The sequence below is a fragment of the Vanessa tameamea genome, chromosome 30, assembly GCF_037043105.1.
Source record: "Vanessa tameamea isolate UH-Manoa-2023 chromosome 30, ilVanTame1 primary haplotype, whole genome shotgun sequence".
Classification (NCBI taxonomy): domain Eukaryota; kingdom Metazoa; phylum Arthropoda; class Insecta; order Lepidoptera; family Nymphalidae; genus Vanessa; species Vanessa tameamea.
This window is the reverse complement of record NC_087338.1, coordinates 5,884,108-5,903,710: the sequence shown is the minus strand read 5'-3', so window position 1 is coordinate 5,903,710 and position 19,603 is coordinate 5,884,108. Positions and strand designations below refer to the sequence as shown.

General features: G+C 36.2%; 1 protein-coding gene across 5 annotated transcripts in view; it reads left to right on the top strand.

The window, feature by feature from the left end:
- Positions 1 to 19,603, top strand: part of LOC113391553 (GTPase-activating protein CdGAPr) — a 63,759-nt gene that overhangs the window by 29,716 nt on the left and 14,440 nt on the right. The window contains exons 1-2 of one of the 5 annotated variants that reach the window (XM_064219972.1): positions 14,264 to 14,511; positions 14,582 to 14,965. The exons of 2 other annotated variants lie outside the window; for them this stretch is intronic. In XM_064219972.1, the coding sequence (XP_064076042.1) occupies positions 14,957 to 14,965 (9 nt within the window). In that variant the 5' untranslated portion in view covers positions 14,264 to 14,511; positions 14,582 to 14,956. Of the gene's footprint in view, positions 1 to 14,261; positions 14,966 to 19,603 lie in introns of those variants that run through there. 2 more of the 5 variants (XM_064219975.1, XM_064219971.1) reach the window with 2 other exon arrangements.

The following is a 19,603-nucleotide window of genomic DNA, read 5'->3' as shown; positions in this document are numbered from 1 at the left end:
AAAGTTCGGAGCATATTCCACCACGCTGCTCCAATGCGGGTTGGTGGATATGAATCTTAGCTCCCGAGATTGACGGCGTATTGACGATGTAAAGAAGGTTTCTCACAATTTGATGTGTTTTGACAGTGGTGTTCAACTATCATAACGTGACCTATTCTACATATTAAAAAACACACCAAAACCATCATCTTCAGAAGAGGCGTTAGTCCAGCAGCGGGATGTTACGGGCCCTCGTATTATTGTGTACCATAAACGACGCGCGCGACATGCGAGCGCCCCGACACCCGCCTCGTGCGCGTCTCGCGGTCCGGCCGTTATTTAATGCCGATCGTCGACTTTTGTTTTCGTTCGCTAACCGTTGATTGAAAGCGAGTCATTATTACGATGATCTCACGAAGTTTTATTACAATTTATACTAACTGTCTTTCACGCGCGGAATCGATTTAAATACAGTGTTATGTTGTTACATATAAATGTTTTGAAAGTAAACTTGTTTATACAACAGGATCCTTCTAAACGTCAGATATATTTAAATCAAAATTAAAATATACTTTATTGAAGTAGGCTTTGACGAGCACTTTTGAATCGTCGTTTTACAGAATTGTATTAAATTTAAAGCGACCACAAAATGGAAAATTCAAAAACATTGATAAGGAACGTTTGTGTATGTGTGTATAAAAGATAATAAACATGAACTAAAGGAGGCTGGCTGAGCGTAGAGGGAGGAAGCGGGACGGCACGACCTAAGAAGAGATAAGAGACATGGAAAATACCTGCAGCCGAACGTAGCCGACGTACTTACAACACGAACGAATTGATTTGGATCCTCGTTTCAGATACCCTCCCGTATTCTCCGTATTCTTCACCACCTACAATATGGGTACCTTCAAGTGTCGAGTGAATAGGCATCTTCTAGGCAAGTCCGTCGGATGACAAATTATGCGCCCCGAATAGATCAGGACGCGGGCAGGGAAAGAAAATTTAAAGAATAATTAAAAACTTAGAGCCTAATGACGACCTCCGTGGTCAAGTCGTGTGTACACCGGTCATCATGGGTACGCCACTCCGAGGTCCCGGGTTCGATTCCCGGCCGAGTCGATGTAGAAAAAGTTCATTCGTTTTCTATGTTGGCTTGGGTCTGGGTGTTTGTGGTACCGTCGTTACTTCTGATTTTCCATAACACAAGTGCTTTAGCTACTTACATTGGGATCACAGTAATGTATGTGATGTTGTCCAATATTTATTTATTTATTTAATAGAAGATAAGTCACCTTGAAAATGAAACGATCGCCTTGAGTTCGCTTTCAATAAATACCTAAATACAAATAACATTCGTTGGTCCCGCTGAGTTGATACTCAGTTTAATAAAGACCGACTGATACGAGAACGATATACTTTAGTATAAGCGTCAATAGGGCAACGGTTTAAGGGCCTAGCGATGTCAAATGTCTCAAGACCGATTCTGACACCTTGTCATTCCCACTCGTACCTCAAGCGTTAAGCTTTAAATAGGAATATTAGTAATTCTTTAATAAGTAATAAAAATTCTAACCGCGGTCGGATTCGTTCGTTCGTGCTAATGATTATCATAACAGAAGCACTGCGTCGGTTCAGCAGTACTCGCCAGCGCACGTCAGCGCGCTCGCAGTTCCGGTAGCCGGTGTGCCGTACGTATTTAGTTTACAGTTTTCTAATTCATTCTCTTTGAGTTCTTAACAATGTATCATTCACTCTGACCTTATTGTTCAGTGACGAATGACCTGACTCAGCGGATGACCTCGAGATCAGTAAAAGTACATTCTTATCTTGACCGCGATATATATACATACATATACGAGTATGTAACGGAGAGTAATTACATTTCTCTCCGGTTATTCTCAGTTGAATGATATATTTACCACCTAATGGTAAGTGGTCCCCACTGTCCATAGGGATTGACGCTATATATATTGATAGTCATTTAAATAATTCCTTACGTTACCGATGCATTACCAAGTGCGGGAACTAAGATGATATGACCGGTCTAAGTCAAGTCGCAAATCTTTATTCGATATAGAAGTGTTACACTTGCTTATTGATAGTCAAAAATCTACCACCGTCCTGAAATTAATACCTCGGACCTGAGAAGAACCGGCGAAAGAAACTCAGCGGGTTTTTTAATTGCCTTCTTTTTTACAACGGAACACGACACTATACAAAATAATGCTTGGCAACTCAGATGGGCTTGCACGAAGCCCTAACAAGTAAATACTTGACCAAAGTACGTTTGAATAATAATATAATGGCGAATGACGGCTTTCCTCTAAGATGATAGCTGAGAGATGCGGTTTGCCACACGACTGTGGGGGAAATTGTTAGAGATGTGCAGCTCCAACTCCTGACATTGCTCGTGCGTGTAATAATCCTAAACAGTTGTGTCTATGTGTCCTGCGTGAACACCAACGGATACTGATTGCAAGCTCTATAATAACATATATCATTCAATACGGCTATTCTGTAACAAGAAACTCGAATCTCACCGGTGAACACGAGTGTCAAATGTCAGAATGCAGTATGCGATATTGACTGCTAATAATAAAATTTATGGCGTATCACTGTAAGTCGATTGTCAACATTTTACGAATTGAATCCTTACAGACTCGCACCGCTGTAGGTACATTATAATAAGCAGCGGTTACTAATATATTATCAAGGTGAGATTTGAATATATTTATCAGTAACTATAGAGTATCTTAATAGTTCTCGGTGGGATCATATATCTACATTCAGTAGCTTTCACGACGATTCAATAATAACCTCAAGAACCTACTTAAATAAACTATATACTTTACTAGTGACGTGAATAAATCTGAATATAATGATATTAATATCATTCGTCTTCTCTCTTTCACTCACTCACTCTCGATTTATCGTGACGTTTGATGACTTTCTTCGCACGGTTCACGCGATAGCGCTGTCAGTCGGCTGCGCAGTCGTAAAACATTTAACGTCGCGTTTAGAGCTGAAATATTGCTCATTGACTTTTTTGAATATTGTGTACTTATATCTAATTACAGTCGTTATCGGAAATACTATGTGATCAGGTATGATAGGCCTTGGTGAAACATTCCCAGGGAGCATTGTGTGTGCTGTGTGTGCAAGAGTTGGTGCTCATTACCACGCACTTTATGAATATGAATTGGATTCAGATCCCGACCGCGGGGATCGAGGTGTTAAACCCGGCTGGTGTAAATTCAGGTTTCTGTCACGTTACGTAGAGGTTACCAAAGATATACAACTGATCTTTACGTAATGTTGATATTTTGTCACGCTTGATCCGGCAATACATACAGACCAGTGATCAGTCACCAGCTGTAATACTCATACATTCTAATACATTATAAAACGTCCGTACACTTTTACCGGTACGTAAAGAACTAGACTACTAGCCCGATTTGAAAAAATATCTTTGTGTCAGATAGTCCGTCTATTGAAGAAGGTTTTTTACGATATGGGTTCGACGTTTTCATGGTTGGCTTGGAGCTTAATCAACTGCATCATTGCGGGTTTGGGGATAAACAGATCGCAGATTTACATCTTTTGCAGGGTTCTTACGATGTTTTCCTTCGTCGCCAACCGCGTGTTGAATTATTAACACAACGGCTTTGAACCTGCAAACTTCGGCTGCACGTGTTCTCGTAATTCGAATTTACATACATACATACATACAAGGGACATAACACTGTTTCCACATTGTCGATATAACGAGTAGTTAATATATCTTACAGCACCACTGTGACCACTTACCATCAGGCGGCCCATTTACTGCCAATTATAAAATACAATGACCGTTACTGGTAAATTATTGTTTACATAAAAACTTTAATTACATTGAACATTTAAATGTGTATATACAAATCATAATTGAATATATGTATGTAGCTATAAAGCTAATCAGGACCGACTGGAATAAAAACACCGCCGTGAAAAATTATGATGTTGTCGTCCTGACCGATTTCGGATGCTTCGGTGTAATGCTTCTCGAGTAGGACCCGCCGACTGCTCAGGACATATTATGGCGTAGAAAAGAGTTCAAACCCAGGACCAAAAGTTTTACGCGCTTTGCGAGACACAGGAGTGTACACACTTCTAACTTCCAGACCTGTTACTGAGGAATTTTCGACGGCGCAATCTACCTTTCATCGCCCCGACCTGTGGCTTGAAGTTTTATTAGCCATCGTCAGACATCGGTGTCGAAGTCTATCAATCACCAACAGACATATTTATACATTAATGCGCAAGCTACAGCTCAACTCGTCGCCGTGTTGACGGAACTATGATTACGGCTCGATCACACCTCGCGCGCGCCTCAGTCGCCTCAACCGCCTCAACCGCCTCAACGCTCCGACGTTTGTTTTGCATCAGCGATTCCCTTGTTAAAGCCGGTGTACACTCGTCCTCGTTGCGTATTATAACAGCGATTCGAACAATATCAATTACAGCACACAATACATGCTTCGTTTTAATATTTAGTAAAATGAAATTAATTTGCGAATAAAAACAAATGAATGTATAAAATTATAATATGGGGTAGTTTAGTACCTGGTAGCAACGGTTTGGGGGAAACGTATCAACAACATTCGTGTCAACAACGGTGCATGGTTATTAAATGCGAAAATAAGTTTATTTATGTGTTGGTTTGTTACGCTTTCAAGCCTTCACTCGACTTATCATCATGAAATTTTGCATAAATGTCAGAGTTACAGAAAATGACCCGTGGGACAGATGTCACCCGCCCACACGGGAGTGAAACCGATTTAAAATTAGTCTTTAATGAATATAAGAAAATCTTCTATAACCTATTATGACCTAATGCGTTACATTAAAAAAGAGTAACTACTGAGTTTCTTGTCGGTTCTTCTCGGTAGAATCTACATTCCGAACCGGTGGTAGATTCACTTAATATAGTTGTGTAAAATGATGATTCAAAAGTGCTTGTAAAAGTATACTTGAATAAAGTACATTTTGATTTTGATTAGAAACCACTATCATCAAGGACGATATTTTCCCAGTCTCCCGTTATCAGGCCAGGCCTTAAATAAATATGGCAATTAAAATAAATTTAATACTTATTGATTATTTATTGTTAATGAAATCAAATATGATGAAATAACTACGAAAAATAACCTATTTTATAGTTGACATTTCAAAATGTTGCCAGTCAGCGTGTTTTGGTAATAATGTCCCCGGTCGTGTGCAATCCGCTTAACGCTAACCATAACTGTTCCAGTTTTTTACCCATAACAACCGCAATGTTAGCGTTAAGAGCCACTGATACTTTTTGTTGGATATCATAATTTATTTATGCGAAACAGTTAGATTTGAATTGCTAAAAGAATAATAAAAAATATGATCGAAGATTTTTTGTCGTTTAACAGCCCAAAAACGATTTGTATCGTTCGTGAAATTTAACTGAAATACTTATGAAATAAATAAAATGTTTTTTAACATACAACTGTTGTATTGAAACATGAAAAAATGCAAAAAAATTGTCTAAAGTTTTTGTTGTCATTGTAATGATTTATTAGTTGGTATATCATTTTATGTTTCCAAGTAACAGATACCGCCCGTTCTAAATGTATAATAATACTAGCCGAACGCGCGGGTTTACCCACGTGATTTTAAACTTGAATATACTACATTAAGCTGTTTGGTCAAAAATGCACAAACATTATTTAAATTAACGAAAAGTTAAATTGTAGTGAGTTTTATATTCCTACTTAAACTATCAAACTATCTCCATACCTTTTCATCTAAATCGGTTCAGCAGTTTAACCGTGAAGACATAACAGACAGTGTACCTACAGGCACAAGGGACAACACCTCAGGTCCCAAGGTCAGTGGCGCATTGGCGATGTTAGGAATGGTTAATATTTCTGACAGCGCTGTTTCTATGGGCGGTGGTGACCACTTAATATCAGGTGGCCTATAATTGTATCATAAAAAAATATATAGTTATATTTAAAATTAGTATTTATAAAATAAGTAGCTCGTTCTTTCGCTGATAACTCAGTACAAGCGTTCAATATCTGTTTGATTTCAATGCCTTCACGAAATATGAATCCATATTTAATTTGGTTTACAATGGATTCGCTCGGTGGCGTTGGGATCGAGTAGCGATTATGTTTCGTTCACGTAATAGTACACAGGCTTAATTTGTTAGAGGCACATACGTCGATTGACTCTCCTAAGTTTTACCGGGTTCGAGATACTACGTACGGATTTAGTACGACGAGCACAAGTACAGCCGACGGGTAATTAGTAATTACTGCCTACTGGTCAGTGCGTGCCGTCCGTCGACGCGACGCGGCCGCACAATAAGATAAGTCGTCACAGTCTGCAATCGCGACGGCGGCCGTTCGGGGCCGTTCGGGGCCGTCAAAGAGCTTGGAGGTTGAAGCTTGTAGTTGTATTCGTTGACTATTGACCACACAGATACATGATTATTACATTATATATGGCAGGCCTAGGGCTTGATATAAGGCAGCAGATCCTGAGGTTCTGGATTCAAACTCCACATCGGGCCGATTAAAAGTTATTACGTTTTTCTATCGAAAAAAATCAGAAACAGCCCGGAGTTCAGCCCTAGTAGTTGGAAGAGTGTACACTCCGGTTCCTCGTACAGCACGTACAGCCGTTGGTCGCGTTGGATTTGCCGTCCCATCGGATTGTGAGAGTGCACCCGTGTTTGCGAACACAGTGGTGCACTATAATGTCCGACTTAAATCGGTCAGCACGACATCACCATTCCCTGCGTGTAAGTGTTCGTAAGGCCTGTTTGAAAAAAATATATTTTGGTGTAGTTATCGTATTGTACGCTCTTAACGTTCACGGTTAATCTTTTTTTCATATAATAGGTAGCTTGACGGGCAATGAAACACATGATGGTAAGTGGTCACCACCACCACAAAATAATAACCATTCATTACATCACACCAATGCATCATCAACCTTGGGAGCTAAGATATTATTTGCCTTGTACTTGTAATACACTGGCTCATTCGCCCTTCAAACCGGAACACAACAATACTGAGTACTTCTGTGTGCCGGTAGAATATCTGATGAGTGGGTGGTACCTACCAGACGATCTTGCACAGAGCCTCGCCACCAAGTTTATATATAATTTTAACTTTTCCTTCCTTATGTATATTTATACCAACCTACAGATGCTGTTTTGTCTGTGTAAACACATAGGTACAAGCTGTTCATGTGTGGGATAGATTGAAGGGTATTACGCTGGTGTGCAGCAACGCCATCTAGTGGCGAGTTATAACAAAGTAGTCAGTATTAAAAACTTGTCAATGGAATAATAAATATACGTGTCAACTTTCATGGTGATCGGATGATCGGATCAAACGGTGTCGAAGTCTCATCTCATACAGATACATCGATTTTACATAAAATACTAATATTTACGGTGTAGTGGACACCGTACTACTAACGTGTAAAAAAATTTTAATAAGCGTCTCGGGACACCCGACAGAATTGATAACTTAAACTTAGAAAAGCTTAGGTTACTACTTCAACTTTATGTATATTAATATAAGCAAATCGCATGAAATACGTCAGTTTATTTCGCTCTAAGGTTTGTTTATCTTTATACCTTCTTCGGGATGTTTTTAACAAAGTAGGAATACTCACTGTTGCGTAACAATATTATGTATATTCACAGTAGCATTGATCACTTTGATAAAATCAGTGATAATCATTGTATGTGCACGAGAAGTAAGGATAAGCTTAGAACGCCAAGTTTCCGACTCCGCAAAGTCAATAAATCATTCTTGGGGCAAGGTATCCGCTTCTATAATGAAATTCCGCAGACATTTTTAACTTTCCCGTTTCATAGATTCAAGTCAATTGTAAAAAATGCATTGTTAAACAAGGCGTATTATTCGATACAAGATTATGTAGATGATAAAAAAGCGTGGAGTTAATGCTTGTTGACTTCCAGGCAGGATATATTAAATACATATATAATTTAACTTAGTATTTAACTAACACGACTGTATCTTTAGATATTCACAAAGAGTAACTACTGAGTTTTGCCGGTTCTTCACGGTAGAAATTACATTCCGAACCGGTAGTAAGTTTACTTTAAATAGTTTGTTAAATGACGGTTCAAAAGCGCTTGTAAAAGCCTACTTGAATAAAGTATATTTTGATTTTGATTGGAATAGACTGTAGAGCGGACCATGTTCGGGACGTCGACTATTGTAACCGAGAGCACTGAGCCGTAGCCGACATCGCCGTTGATACTTGTTTCCGCGCCTGATACGTTCACAGCGCGCGGTGCAGTAAGCAGACTCCTTAAAACAACACGAGTACGTTATGCTAACGTTAAAACAATACGATTGTGAACTATTCAACCTTTATCTTCGTGTCGAGTTTATTTATACTCTCGAAATGACAACAATTGTTTATCTAAATTATTATGGATACGACAAACGCCTCAAGAATCGCGTATTCATTGATACGAGCGACGTGACGTCGGTTGCGTTATAATAAATGGACACGACATCACCGGGACGGTAGTCTAGAGAGAATCTGTATTTATTTATGTTTTTTATCTGTGCAAACTAAGCGTCCGTGTTAGTTTAACTTGATATTTTACCTCAAATCTTATTTTTCATTACTCAAATTGTACTGAAAAACTAGTAGGTAGTAAACTACTAGTGTTTGTGCACGCAGTGCCGTTACTGACTGTTCGCTGCTCCCGCTCCAGCAAACCCTTCCATCACGGTCCAGCCTCGGCTACGTATTGTATTGGATGTGTATTCTAAAATACCTACATAAATACGTCCTCACGGGACCTACGGCTTTTCGTCAGCGTTGCCAATATGGACTGACTGGGTTTAAACACAGGAACTGCCAATCAACTAAGACGAACGAGATATTAATTTTATGCGTTTTTATATATTAACAATTTATCGGCAATTTTAGTAAATTTTACTTTGATTATTTCACTGAGATTTTGTCATATTAATACTATAATAATATAATAATATTGAATTTAAATCTATCGCTGTAATTAAACAAGATTTAAATAACCAGGGAGTGCTAATATTTTGCTAGAAATACTTTAAGTGTGTCTTAAAACTAGAGCAAGTTTTTATACTAAATAAATTGCATAATCGTACACTATTTTTTGTGTTTGTTATTATGTATTTAGACGTCGCATAAATTAGTTGAAATGGTTTAGTGAAAACCTTTAAAATAAACGGCCTTAATCGATTTCGGACATTGACCGGAACATATTATAAGTCGCAAACAGGGAAACTCTCTGTATTCCTTAACTCTCATTTCCTCCTCGGACCAATCTAAGTTGTCTATCGGCAGTCCTTTTTATTATATATTTAAAGTGCAGTTATTGAACTTTGTCATATATATTTGTTTTTATAGAGAGTCCGCGCCATTGTTTCCGATGTGTACTCAACCTGTCGAGGACTAGACGCTATGTCAGCGATTGTTCAATGAAATGGGCTTAGCGCATCACTGAAGCAATACGGTGCTGAATAAGGCGGCGTCACAATGGGGACGCAATGTCAAAGATTATTCATTGTCATCGGCTTAGATTGATATTTAAAAGCTTTGGATTTAATTAATTCATGAAGTCTTCAACCGAGACGGCGACCAGCGCACGTGACACCAAATGTCGCAGCTGCGCCTGCGAGCGGCGCTCGGTCTCTATGTGTCTATTTGCGTTCATTTAACTTTTTTACATTTGCACCTGGAAATGATTATTTATTTATTTCGGGAAAGTAAATGCCGAGTATTTTGTTTTTATTATATAGGTAAGCGGCCAGGCTGATGAGCCTCCTGATGGTGTCTAATAACGTAGTTACTACTTAAAAACGTGTTAATTGCTTCGTCTGAAGCTAAATGGCGTCAGCAGTGGAATCGCGCTACCGTTATGTGTTTTTTGAATAACATACGTCATATCAACATGTATTATAAATACATGCCGTGAGCGCGTCGCGTTATCGCCTCCAAAGTATTTTGTATCGCTTTCCTGTTATAGAATAATCTGAGCTGAACTTAAAGGCTCATAGGATCAGGCTAATCGGGATGCAAGGTCATCGACCTGCCATTGTAAGGACTCGATCCCGCTATTGTATATAAAATCGTCGTTGTTTTGTACCGCTTGTTTTGCGTTTACGTAATTATTGTGTTTTCTTTTCGATTTAACGATCGATAATCCTGGAAACGCCTCGTAATATTGAATTCAACCAAAAAAACCCGGAGACCCCGCCGACGTCGATAGCAATCGGTGCGGTGCTTGTGATTTAACAATAATTCGACGACTTCGTGGTTCATATTTGGAATCGACAGCTGAGATTGTTTTAACTTACATTCTTAATCGAGCTCGTAATCAAAGTTCATAAAGATCACGACGTACACTCACGTACTTTTTTACAAGGATGATGTTTGTATTTCATTTATAACTTAAGTATCGGTTTCGGATTTTTTGTGGGTATTCCGGTGTACTAGTAGACCCCCAATTACAACCCAGCCTCTTCACCTCTCCCCCCCCTGCCCCTCTTATAGATTGGTAATGCAATTTCCGAGCGAAAAATAAAATGATCATGTGTAGAAGCTATTTTTATATATACTTGGCTACTTATATCCTTAATGTAAATAATTATGCAAATAAATGCATTTACAGCACACGTTATTGAAAAGGAATTAACCTAATTAAGATACGAGGTAACTCAGCCTCGCATTTTTGAGTGCCGCCGCAGCGGAAAAATGAGCGCCGTGACGCCTGACGTCGTCGCCTTCTCGTCGAATCTTATTCAACCGGCAACTATCCCGGCACCGTCGTCACTCAGACGAGCGACGATTACTCCTTTAACGACGCCATAAAGTGACTCAACTAATTTATCAACACGAGCCATAATTAAACGGACTTCTAATTTGCGTTTTTCTCATGTAAATTTATGGTTATATAAATATAGAGTAGCTCAAGCACGCTAATCGTAAGAAGTGATCACTTTTGAATTCCTTAATATTTTTGGGAATTAGCGTCGCGTCCGTGTGTAGTCGGATTAAATAACTATTTAATATCCCTTAGTAAGGAAATTTTGACATACCCAATCAGATAAAAACATTCGCCAACCGACCTGCTCGCCCCCACTGAATGGCCGTACACATGGCCTCGGTTATTTTTTCACGCCCTTATTTAAATATTAAATGTCACGTAATATCTCGCTTTTCGTTCGCATTTTGCAAAGTGTAATGCAACATTAATCTACGTAAAACATTTAAAATTAACCTGTATCTATTTCGATTAATACTTGCTGACAATTAAACTATTATTAACAAAAGTTTTTTTTTTTTTATTTACACACAAAGCAATGATATTGCTTACTTCTCGCGGGAAAAACGACAAACAAAACTTACCTCTTTACATTACTTATACTTGTATGTCACTCATAGAATATAATAATTAAAGTATTATATAAATAGGAAGCTGTTATCTGTGGCTTGTCAAACGATTTAATTAAGTAAATGTAATTCACTATTTTTTAATAAATTGTATGCACGAATTGCCGCCGGCTATACATTCAAGAAAATAAAGAAAAACACTGTAATTATACAAATCGTTTAGTAATTTAAATGACTTGACTACCGACTAGTTTTATTACAACGCGAAAAAACAAGTGCATTTACCAGATTTTGCAATAAGGCGTTTGCCATTTACTATTAGATTACGGGTTGGATTACGGGTCACATTGACATTTATGAATGTTACCATTTAATTTATTTTTTGCCGAAAACGTTAGAAATATTTGAACTTCGACCCAAGTAGTTCTTATCACTGCATTAGCTATATATAGCGGATCAATAATCGTGTTTCCATAATTAATTATTTATCTTCATTCAGATTGTTGCCAATGTAACACTAACCTTACGCATTTGTCATAAATCTAGATATCTCAGTTATAATATTAGAGATGTTTTTGAGGTCACGGGCGTCCTTAGATAGAATTTATGATTGTATAAATCACACGTCGAATCTGTCTGTGCGTGGGTTCTTAAATTATGTAAAGAATGCAGTGGAATTTAAGAAGAAAAATATTTTTATATTGAAATCAACAGAATTTATTCTGACAAGGATTTGTTTGTTTGTTTATATTGAGGGAAACTAAAAGATATTTACACACTCGCTTGGACAACTCGTCGTGAATCGTTTGTTTTACTTCTTTTCCCGCCATTCAATTTTTAATTAGCTCGTATTATTGTTAATGATGGCATTAACTCGGAATACATGTTTTAACAATGAATTTATTTAAAGTAACTTTATTAGATGTGCTTAAACTTAAGGTAAAAAAAATGTTATGTAAGAATTAGTAAACTTCATAACTTAAATATTTAACAGCGCGAGATATTCGCATACTTAAATAATAACAAAGGCAATGAAATTGTCCTCAAAGTTCATATTCAAACGACCTTGCAATGTGTAGATCACAAGCAAGTACCCTGAACACGCCATCCCACAGACAATTATGCTATTGCGTCATGCGGACGCGTCTCAAGCACATGGAATGAACATAACAAACGTTCAATATTTCAATTATCACAATATTATATTAATACTTATTCGACGTTTTTATCTGCATGCGACCAAAATAATTTCCTCAATCAAGAGACAAATTCAATACAAAAATTTAATATAAATTACATTTTTTTCAAACAACTATATCACATTGCTTACACACACTAAATATTTCTTTGCCTTCATTCATTCAGTGCATTTTTATCCAGAAGTGCTATGTAAGTATATTAGGATTCACTAAAGTTGACTCAGTCGCGATTCTTATTTTCTGACAGTCGTAGAGCAGGAGACTGCTTTGCTTTCGAGACGTGCAGTTAAATAATACTATAAAAATATAAATTTAAACGTATTACTTAATTATTACTTTTATTCACTTTGTTATATCTTATATTTTAATTATAACAACACGAAACTGGACATTAAATAGAATAATGTAATTCATTTAGTTATTTCCAATTTAAAACTTCCATTATATACATACATAAATATATATATATACGAAACGCAATTAAATTTATAGTTTATTTTGTAGTTATAGATTAAATTGTTTCAACGCCTTCGTATTCTTAAAAACACTAAAACTGTGCAATAATTTCAATGACAGTTTTCTAAATCTATTTCATTATCCGTGAACGATTCCGTGCTTTATTCGTTGACCAGTAAAGGATTTATAGCTTAAGAACAAAATAAATGATTAACAAGTAATCTAAGTTTAATTTACCACGCGAATACTTTATACCAAAACTAAACTTAAAGTTAAGGCGTTCTGCTAAAAACACGATCGATTAAAAAAAAAGTACTCAGTGCAGCCTATTGTGATCGTCACAACATTTGGATATCTGATAACGATAAATATAAATCACAATTAGATTAATATCACTTGACGCACCATTAGGTATAATCTCAAATAGTAAATATTTAATAGTATATAATAAAATAAAGTTAAATTGAAAATTGATAATGTCTATGTATTTAAAAAAATACGAACAGAAAATGAACATGAAACAGTAACAAACAGTTGAAATGAATAAAAAAAATGTATAAAATAATAATCCTCCGTCAATTTAAGAAAACTAAATAATTGAATTTGAAATTACAGGTTAACACAGGACGAGCAGTTGTTTTTTTTTTAATGTGACATTGAATAACTATAAAAAAGTATAAAATATAAGTTTCAAAAAGTTAAAAAATGTATGTATGTTTAAAAAAACCAATAATCGAACAAAAAAATACTAATCGAACCATTTAGACCAGATGAAATAGCAAATTTAATAATAATTATTATATATTAAACCAGTTTAATAAATAGATTTACTCATGGCTAATATATAAGTGTCTATTAATATCTACATTCATATTAAAAGTACTAAGTCATTAAATGCTAATTGATTCGTTGCTTTCCAACCTCGACGGATATTAAACTTGTTTTTTTAATTAATTCACTTCCCGTTTGTAAGGTCTGCACAGTACTCATTTACACATCCCTAACCGTACTGGTTCTATCTTATTGATTTCCAAAAAATGTGCTTATTTTCAATTTTGTCAAAACAATAATATAGGTATATTTTATATATTAATTTTTAAATAATTATTTGTAATGAGAATACCGTGGGGAAAATATAACAAGTTCCACACAATGCGGGCGAATTTGTACACGGGCAACACCACGATCGACCGCTTTCTGGCAGAATTGCTACGAGGGGCGGAGGGGCGTGCTGTCAAATCGAATTATGTCCCGCAGTTACGATTCGCATTAATTTCGGTGAAAAAGCTTTTTCCTGAATTAATTTAGTCGCTATAACGATTTGATGTCGATCGAACGACGCCGAAACACGAAGATACTCCGTGCACTTCGCGAACGCGTCGCTGCGTGTGTCCTTAGGGCCAGCTATTTTTGTTTGTAGCCCAGTTTCACAGTAAATATTGTTTTTAATGTCGAAATGTGTTGATGCAGTGAGTTTTTTTTAACTTCTTCCTCCGTTGCAGTGTCGTACTGAAGCGTGAAGTTGCAAAAATCTTATGAAATCCGATTCCGGTGTCAGAATAAAGTGATGTTTAGTTAAGTGCCAAAAGTAACTTAATATAAGCAATCGATACCATTTTTGAACCCTAAAAATGTTTATATTTAATGTGTTCAGCGAGTGCATCGAGCGCTACGACCACATATCTCTGACTCGCATTGTTCAGTCTTTGAAAGCATAACTAGATTTGAAAGTGTAGTATAGTTCTCTCTCAAATGGCGGTAGGCTCGATATTATTATGTATGACTGCTGTTCGATCATGAGAAGAGTGTTCGGTGCCTGCTCCGACGGCTGGCTGCTCTGCGGACAGAATGTGAGCGGCCAGTAGCTGCCTGACTATATGTTGTCTGTATGTTTTATCGTTTTCTTTTTTAATTTCTGCATCTCTCTTGTTAATTTCCTTCCTTATTATGAACTTCTAACAAAATTATAATAAAGGCCTGTTTTATAATGTTTTTGACAAATGTTGCATGCTTTAAATAGTGGCATCCAAAATTATTAATAAAGAACTTTGTGTGTTATTGAAGACAAGTTTTGTTTAAATACATTCATTGTAGTTCTAACTGTTTCTTAAATTAATATTAAACCACAAAAAAGACATGAGTTACGTATCAAGGTATTTATTTAACTCTGAATGTTTGTGATAGACATCGAGTATATATACTCATAACATATTTCTCTGTTTAAGCTATTCATACTCTGTGTAAGAACACAACAAATACTTGCGATTCATTTTCCACAAATAAATGTACATAAACACATTGGTAGTCCCCAAGCATGGCACCCCTACATCACAAGGTTGAGTAATCTCTTCATAGTTACTTTATGGTATTTGTTCCGCTTACTCTGTCAGAGGAATTAGCATGTGTTTGAGATGGTTGTTTTTTGTGGAATGGACATTCATCGGATTCAGATTATCGTGATTAACAAGATTAAACACCAGCATAGAGACTTAAACAGATCAAGTGTAGACAAAATGGTACCATTTTTAAGATACTATTAATATACTAAATTTGGATTATACTCAACAACTTTGCTCTTAACAGTCTTAATGGTAAGTTATATATCTTTCCTTAAGGTAATGGACAATTTGACACAAAAAAAGATGTTAAACCTCAAGTTAGACTCATCCAGCTTTTAATATAAACACAAATTTGAATGTAAATGTTAAGATCAAATAAATAATCAGTTCCTATTACTAGAATTCATTTTTGCAATTCTCAAAACAAAAGAGTAATTTTATGTCAGTTCTTGGTAGAATTCACATTCTGAACTTGTGATAAACTAACAGCCTATAAATGTCCCACTACTGGGCTAAGGCCTCCTCTCCCTTTTGAGGAGAAAGTCTGTAGGCTACACCACACTGCTGCAATGAGGAGGGTTTGTGGATATACATGAACTAGAATATCATTGAAATTAGACAACTTAGCTTGTGATAGCCTAAAAATACTTGCAATCTTGGTGAAACCACAAGAGCCTACTTGAGTAAAGTACATTTTGATGTGATTTTATATTGACGTTATAATCTGTAGTAATACACTCAAGGTGTCTCTGAGTGCCATCGAGCCACCCACTCACCAAATACTCACCAGTAACAGCATGTAATCTTGTGTTTGGGTTTAAATGGTGTATGAAATGTAACTAAAAGAACATGTGACATAATATCTTCGCCGGCAGTTTATAAGTTTACATTTATTAATTGCTTTCTAAAATTAATATAGAATTGTTTTTTTTTAGCAGTAATACTTGTCTTACTAAAAAGACCAAAATGTACTTGGTGAGAATACTGAATGTTTATTGATAAAAGTAATGTTGGCTGGTGAAGGCATTATACGACTCACCATTACAGGTATTTAGAATTATATTAATATGAGCCTAGGACAAGTGTTGAGTACTCAACTTACATTACAATACAATACAAATACTCTTCACAGTACACCAAGGAGACTTAAACGATGATGACTTACTGCATACTTATGGCCATCACAGTTATCACAATCAAAATAATCTTTATTAAAATTAGCTAATAAAAGAACTTTTGAATGGTCTTGTTACAGTGTTGAATTAAAGTAAAGCTACCACCGGTTCGGAATGTAGATTCTACAGGGAAGAACTAGCAAGAAACTCATTAGTTACTCTCTCTGCCTGGAAATCAACATACACTCAATCCACACTTTTATGTTTAATGTAATCTTGTGTTGAGTAATATGCATTATTTATCAATGTTTCTTTGACACGAAATTTAAAATGTTTGTAGGCCGAGTAAATCACTTTCCAGCAACCTCGGGGAAGAAATAAAAAGAATTATAGTGTGCACATTATTTAAATATTATAAAAACATCAATATATATGTAAATAAATGTGTTACTAGTTAAATTAAGGTAAATTCAAAACTATAGCAAGATTGTGTTGTACAATTATTAAACCACAACAGATATCTCTAGATTTATCCCTTCAGTGCTGTTTCATGTCACTTTGGCAACTTGATACAAGCTCGATATACTTTCAGATCTAATGTATTGACGTTAGTTCTTTAAATATTCACTACATTATAAAATTTATTGATTATTTTATTTATATCTTATAAATAAATGATATTCAATCAAAATTCAGGAGTCTTTGTAGAACTTGCTGTTATTATAACTTCGCTCTTTGCAATTTCAGCCACGCCTACTGCGTAGTCTGAACCACTCTCAATGAAAAGGCTATCGACTCGTAGATCGCGAAATTTGTTTTTATATTTCAAATAGGATTGGCAAATGGCTCATCTGATTGTATGTGATCACCACTGTTTAGAGACTTTGGTATTGTAAGAATTATTAATGAATAATCATCCTCATATCACCACTGCACCACCTACCTTGGGAGCTAAGATATATATATGTTATGTCCCTTGTGCCTATAGTTCACTGGCTCACTTACTCTTCAAATCGGAACAAAACAAGTATTGCTGTTAGGCAGTAGAATAAGTGAGGAGTGGGTTGTACCTATCCCGACGGTCCCAAAGCCCTATAGTAAACTAAAATACATAAATGTTTTAAATTTTCTTCGCTTCAGTGATTTGGCCGTGAAGAGCAACAGAAAGACGGACAGAGTTACTTTCGCATTAATAACATTAGTATAGGGAGTTTTGATTTGTCTTAAATGATTTTTTTTTTCGAAAAAATATTTTTTCTTATTTTCTTATTGAGCCCTTGAATTAATTCAGGCGTTCCCCACAATGAAACGGCAAAGTTTCGATTTCTTTGACTTTAATATTGAGAACCGATGCCTTAGGCCTAAGTGCTGGAGAAGCAATTCAGAAATAAACGTTTGTCAAATTAAATTCCCGACAAGTTTGTTAGTCAATACGACCAGTGTGTTGCAAAAATATCAGTGTTTCATACGTGATGCGACAGTGACTGCATCGATGTTAATGTTAACCTGATTCATGTCGGAAAAAATCAGCAGCCGTGAGGACACCAGCAGAGATCACAACTTTAACTAAATAGCTTAATTCTAATAAATATTATTATAATTGTTTTAACATTTAATTTAATAACAAGATGCGTAGGGAAGAATGCCATTACATTTTCGTCTTATTTTGCTTCGTAAAAATTGATGTTAACGTGAAAGTTCCAGTCACGTCTGAGTTCCGTATTTTTATTTTATTATTTTTGTTTACTTGTTTTTTTTTCTTTGAATAAAGCCATAATATTGATCATATAATTGTAACTTTATTTTCCCTTATAGTTTTAGAGCAGACTTTTGCCAATGTCAATGTGCGGTGGTGACCACTTACCGTCAGATATTTGCCAGCATATGAAAAGTTTTTTTGTTAAGTAAAAACATAAAATACGGATTATTTTAAACTTAATAATATTATTACTTATGCATTTTACAATATAGTAAATTTATATGGGTTTCTTCATGGGCAATAAAACGCCGTTTGAAGCGATAGAAACGCCTGTTAACCTATTTACAGAGTTTATGTTATGTGTTCATGTCTCGGAAGCGATAGCGCGAGAATACGGGTACGTGTCACTGGTGGCGAGCGTATAGGACGACGCTGCCCAAGTTCAGAGTAACGACAATGCGACTCGCGGACTGAGGTTTTTTGTCGTATCGTATTTCTGGTCTACAAGAATGAGTAACAGTGTCTGTTTAGCAAACACTTGGTACTATAATATGCGGATTTTACGTGGCGAACATTTTTTTTTTAATGTAATATGTGGTGTTAATTGGCCACCAACGCCCATACACATTGATGCCGTAAGAGGTAATAATGATTCCTTACATCGCAAAAACGCGCCACCAACCTTAGAAGCTAAAATGTTACGTCCCATGTGCCTGCAGTAACACTGACTCAAGCACCCTTCAAACAGGAACAACAATGCTAAGTGATACTGTTCGGCGATAGAACATCCGATGAGTGGGTACCGAGTAATACATTAACGAACATACTTATGTACCAACTTTAGTTTCATACATTCGTACAATTTAAAACGATAAGGTAAATGTAATATTATATTATTCTGTGATTTATCAAGAAACCGACACTTAGAGTTTCACGAAATGTTCTGTTATCAGCAATGCGATGCATTAGTCGTGTGCCTCTTGATACAAGAGGGCGTATAACTAGTGGGTGGCTGCGAAACTTCACGTTTATTCATCAGATTTTTAGGAATTTTGAAACAGAAGGATGGGTTTCGTTTTTCGTTCGGCCAGTAACTTTTTCCGCTCTCTAAAATTAATTATTTGTTAAATCGTGACTATTTAGTAAATTTCAATCAAGAATCCTCTTTAATTATCTGCACATAGATGCTCTTCACAATAAGACGGAAGTCTTGGATCTGGTTAAGTCGAAAGCCTTCAAGCCCCAATACTCGAAATTTGAGTCCTCGATAATTCGACATAACCAGTATTCCCCTACGCGGTGTTTCAGTGCATATTTTCCTCTCCATCACTAAAAAAATATCAACGTTGGTTTCGACTTTTACAACTTGAT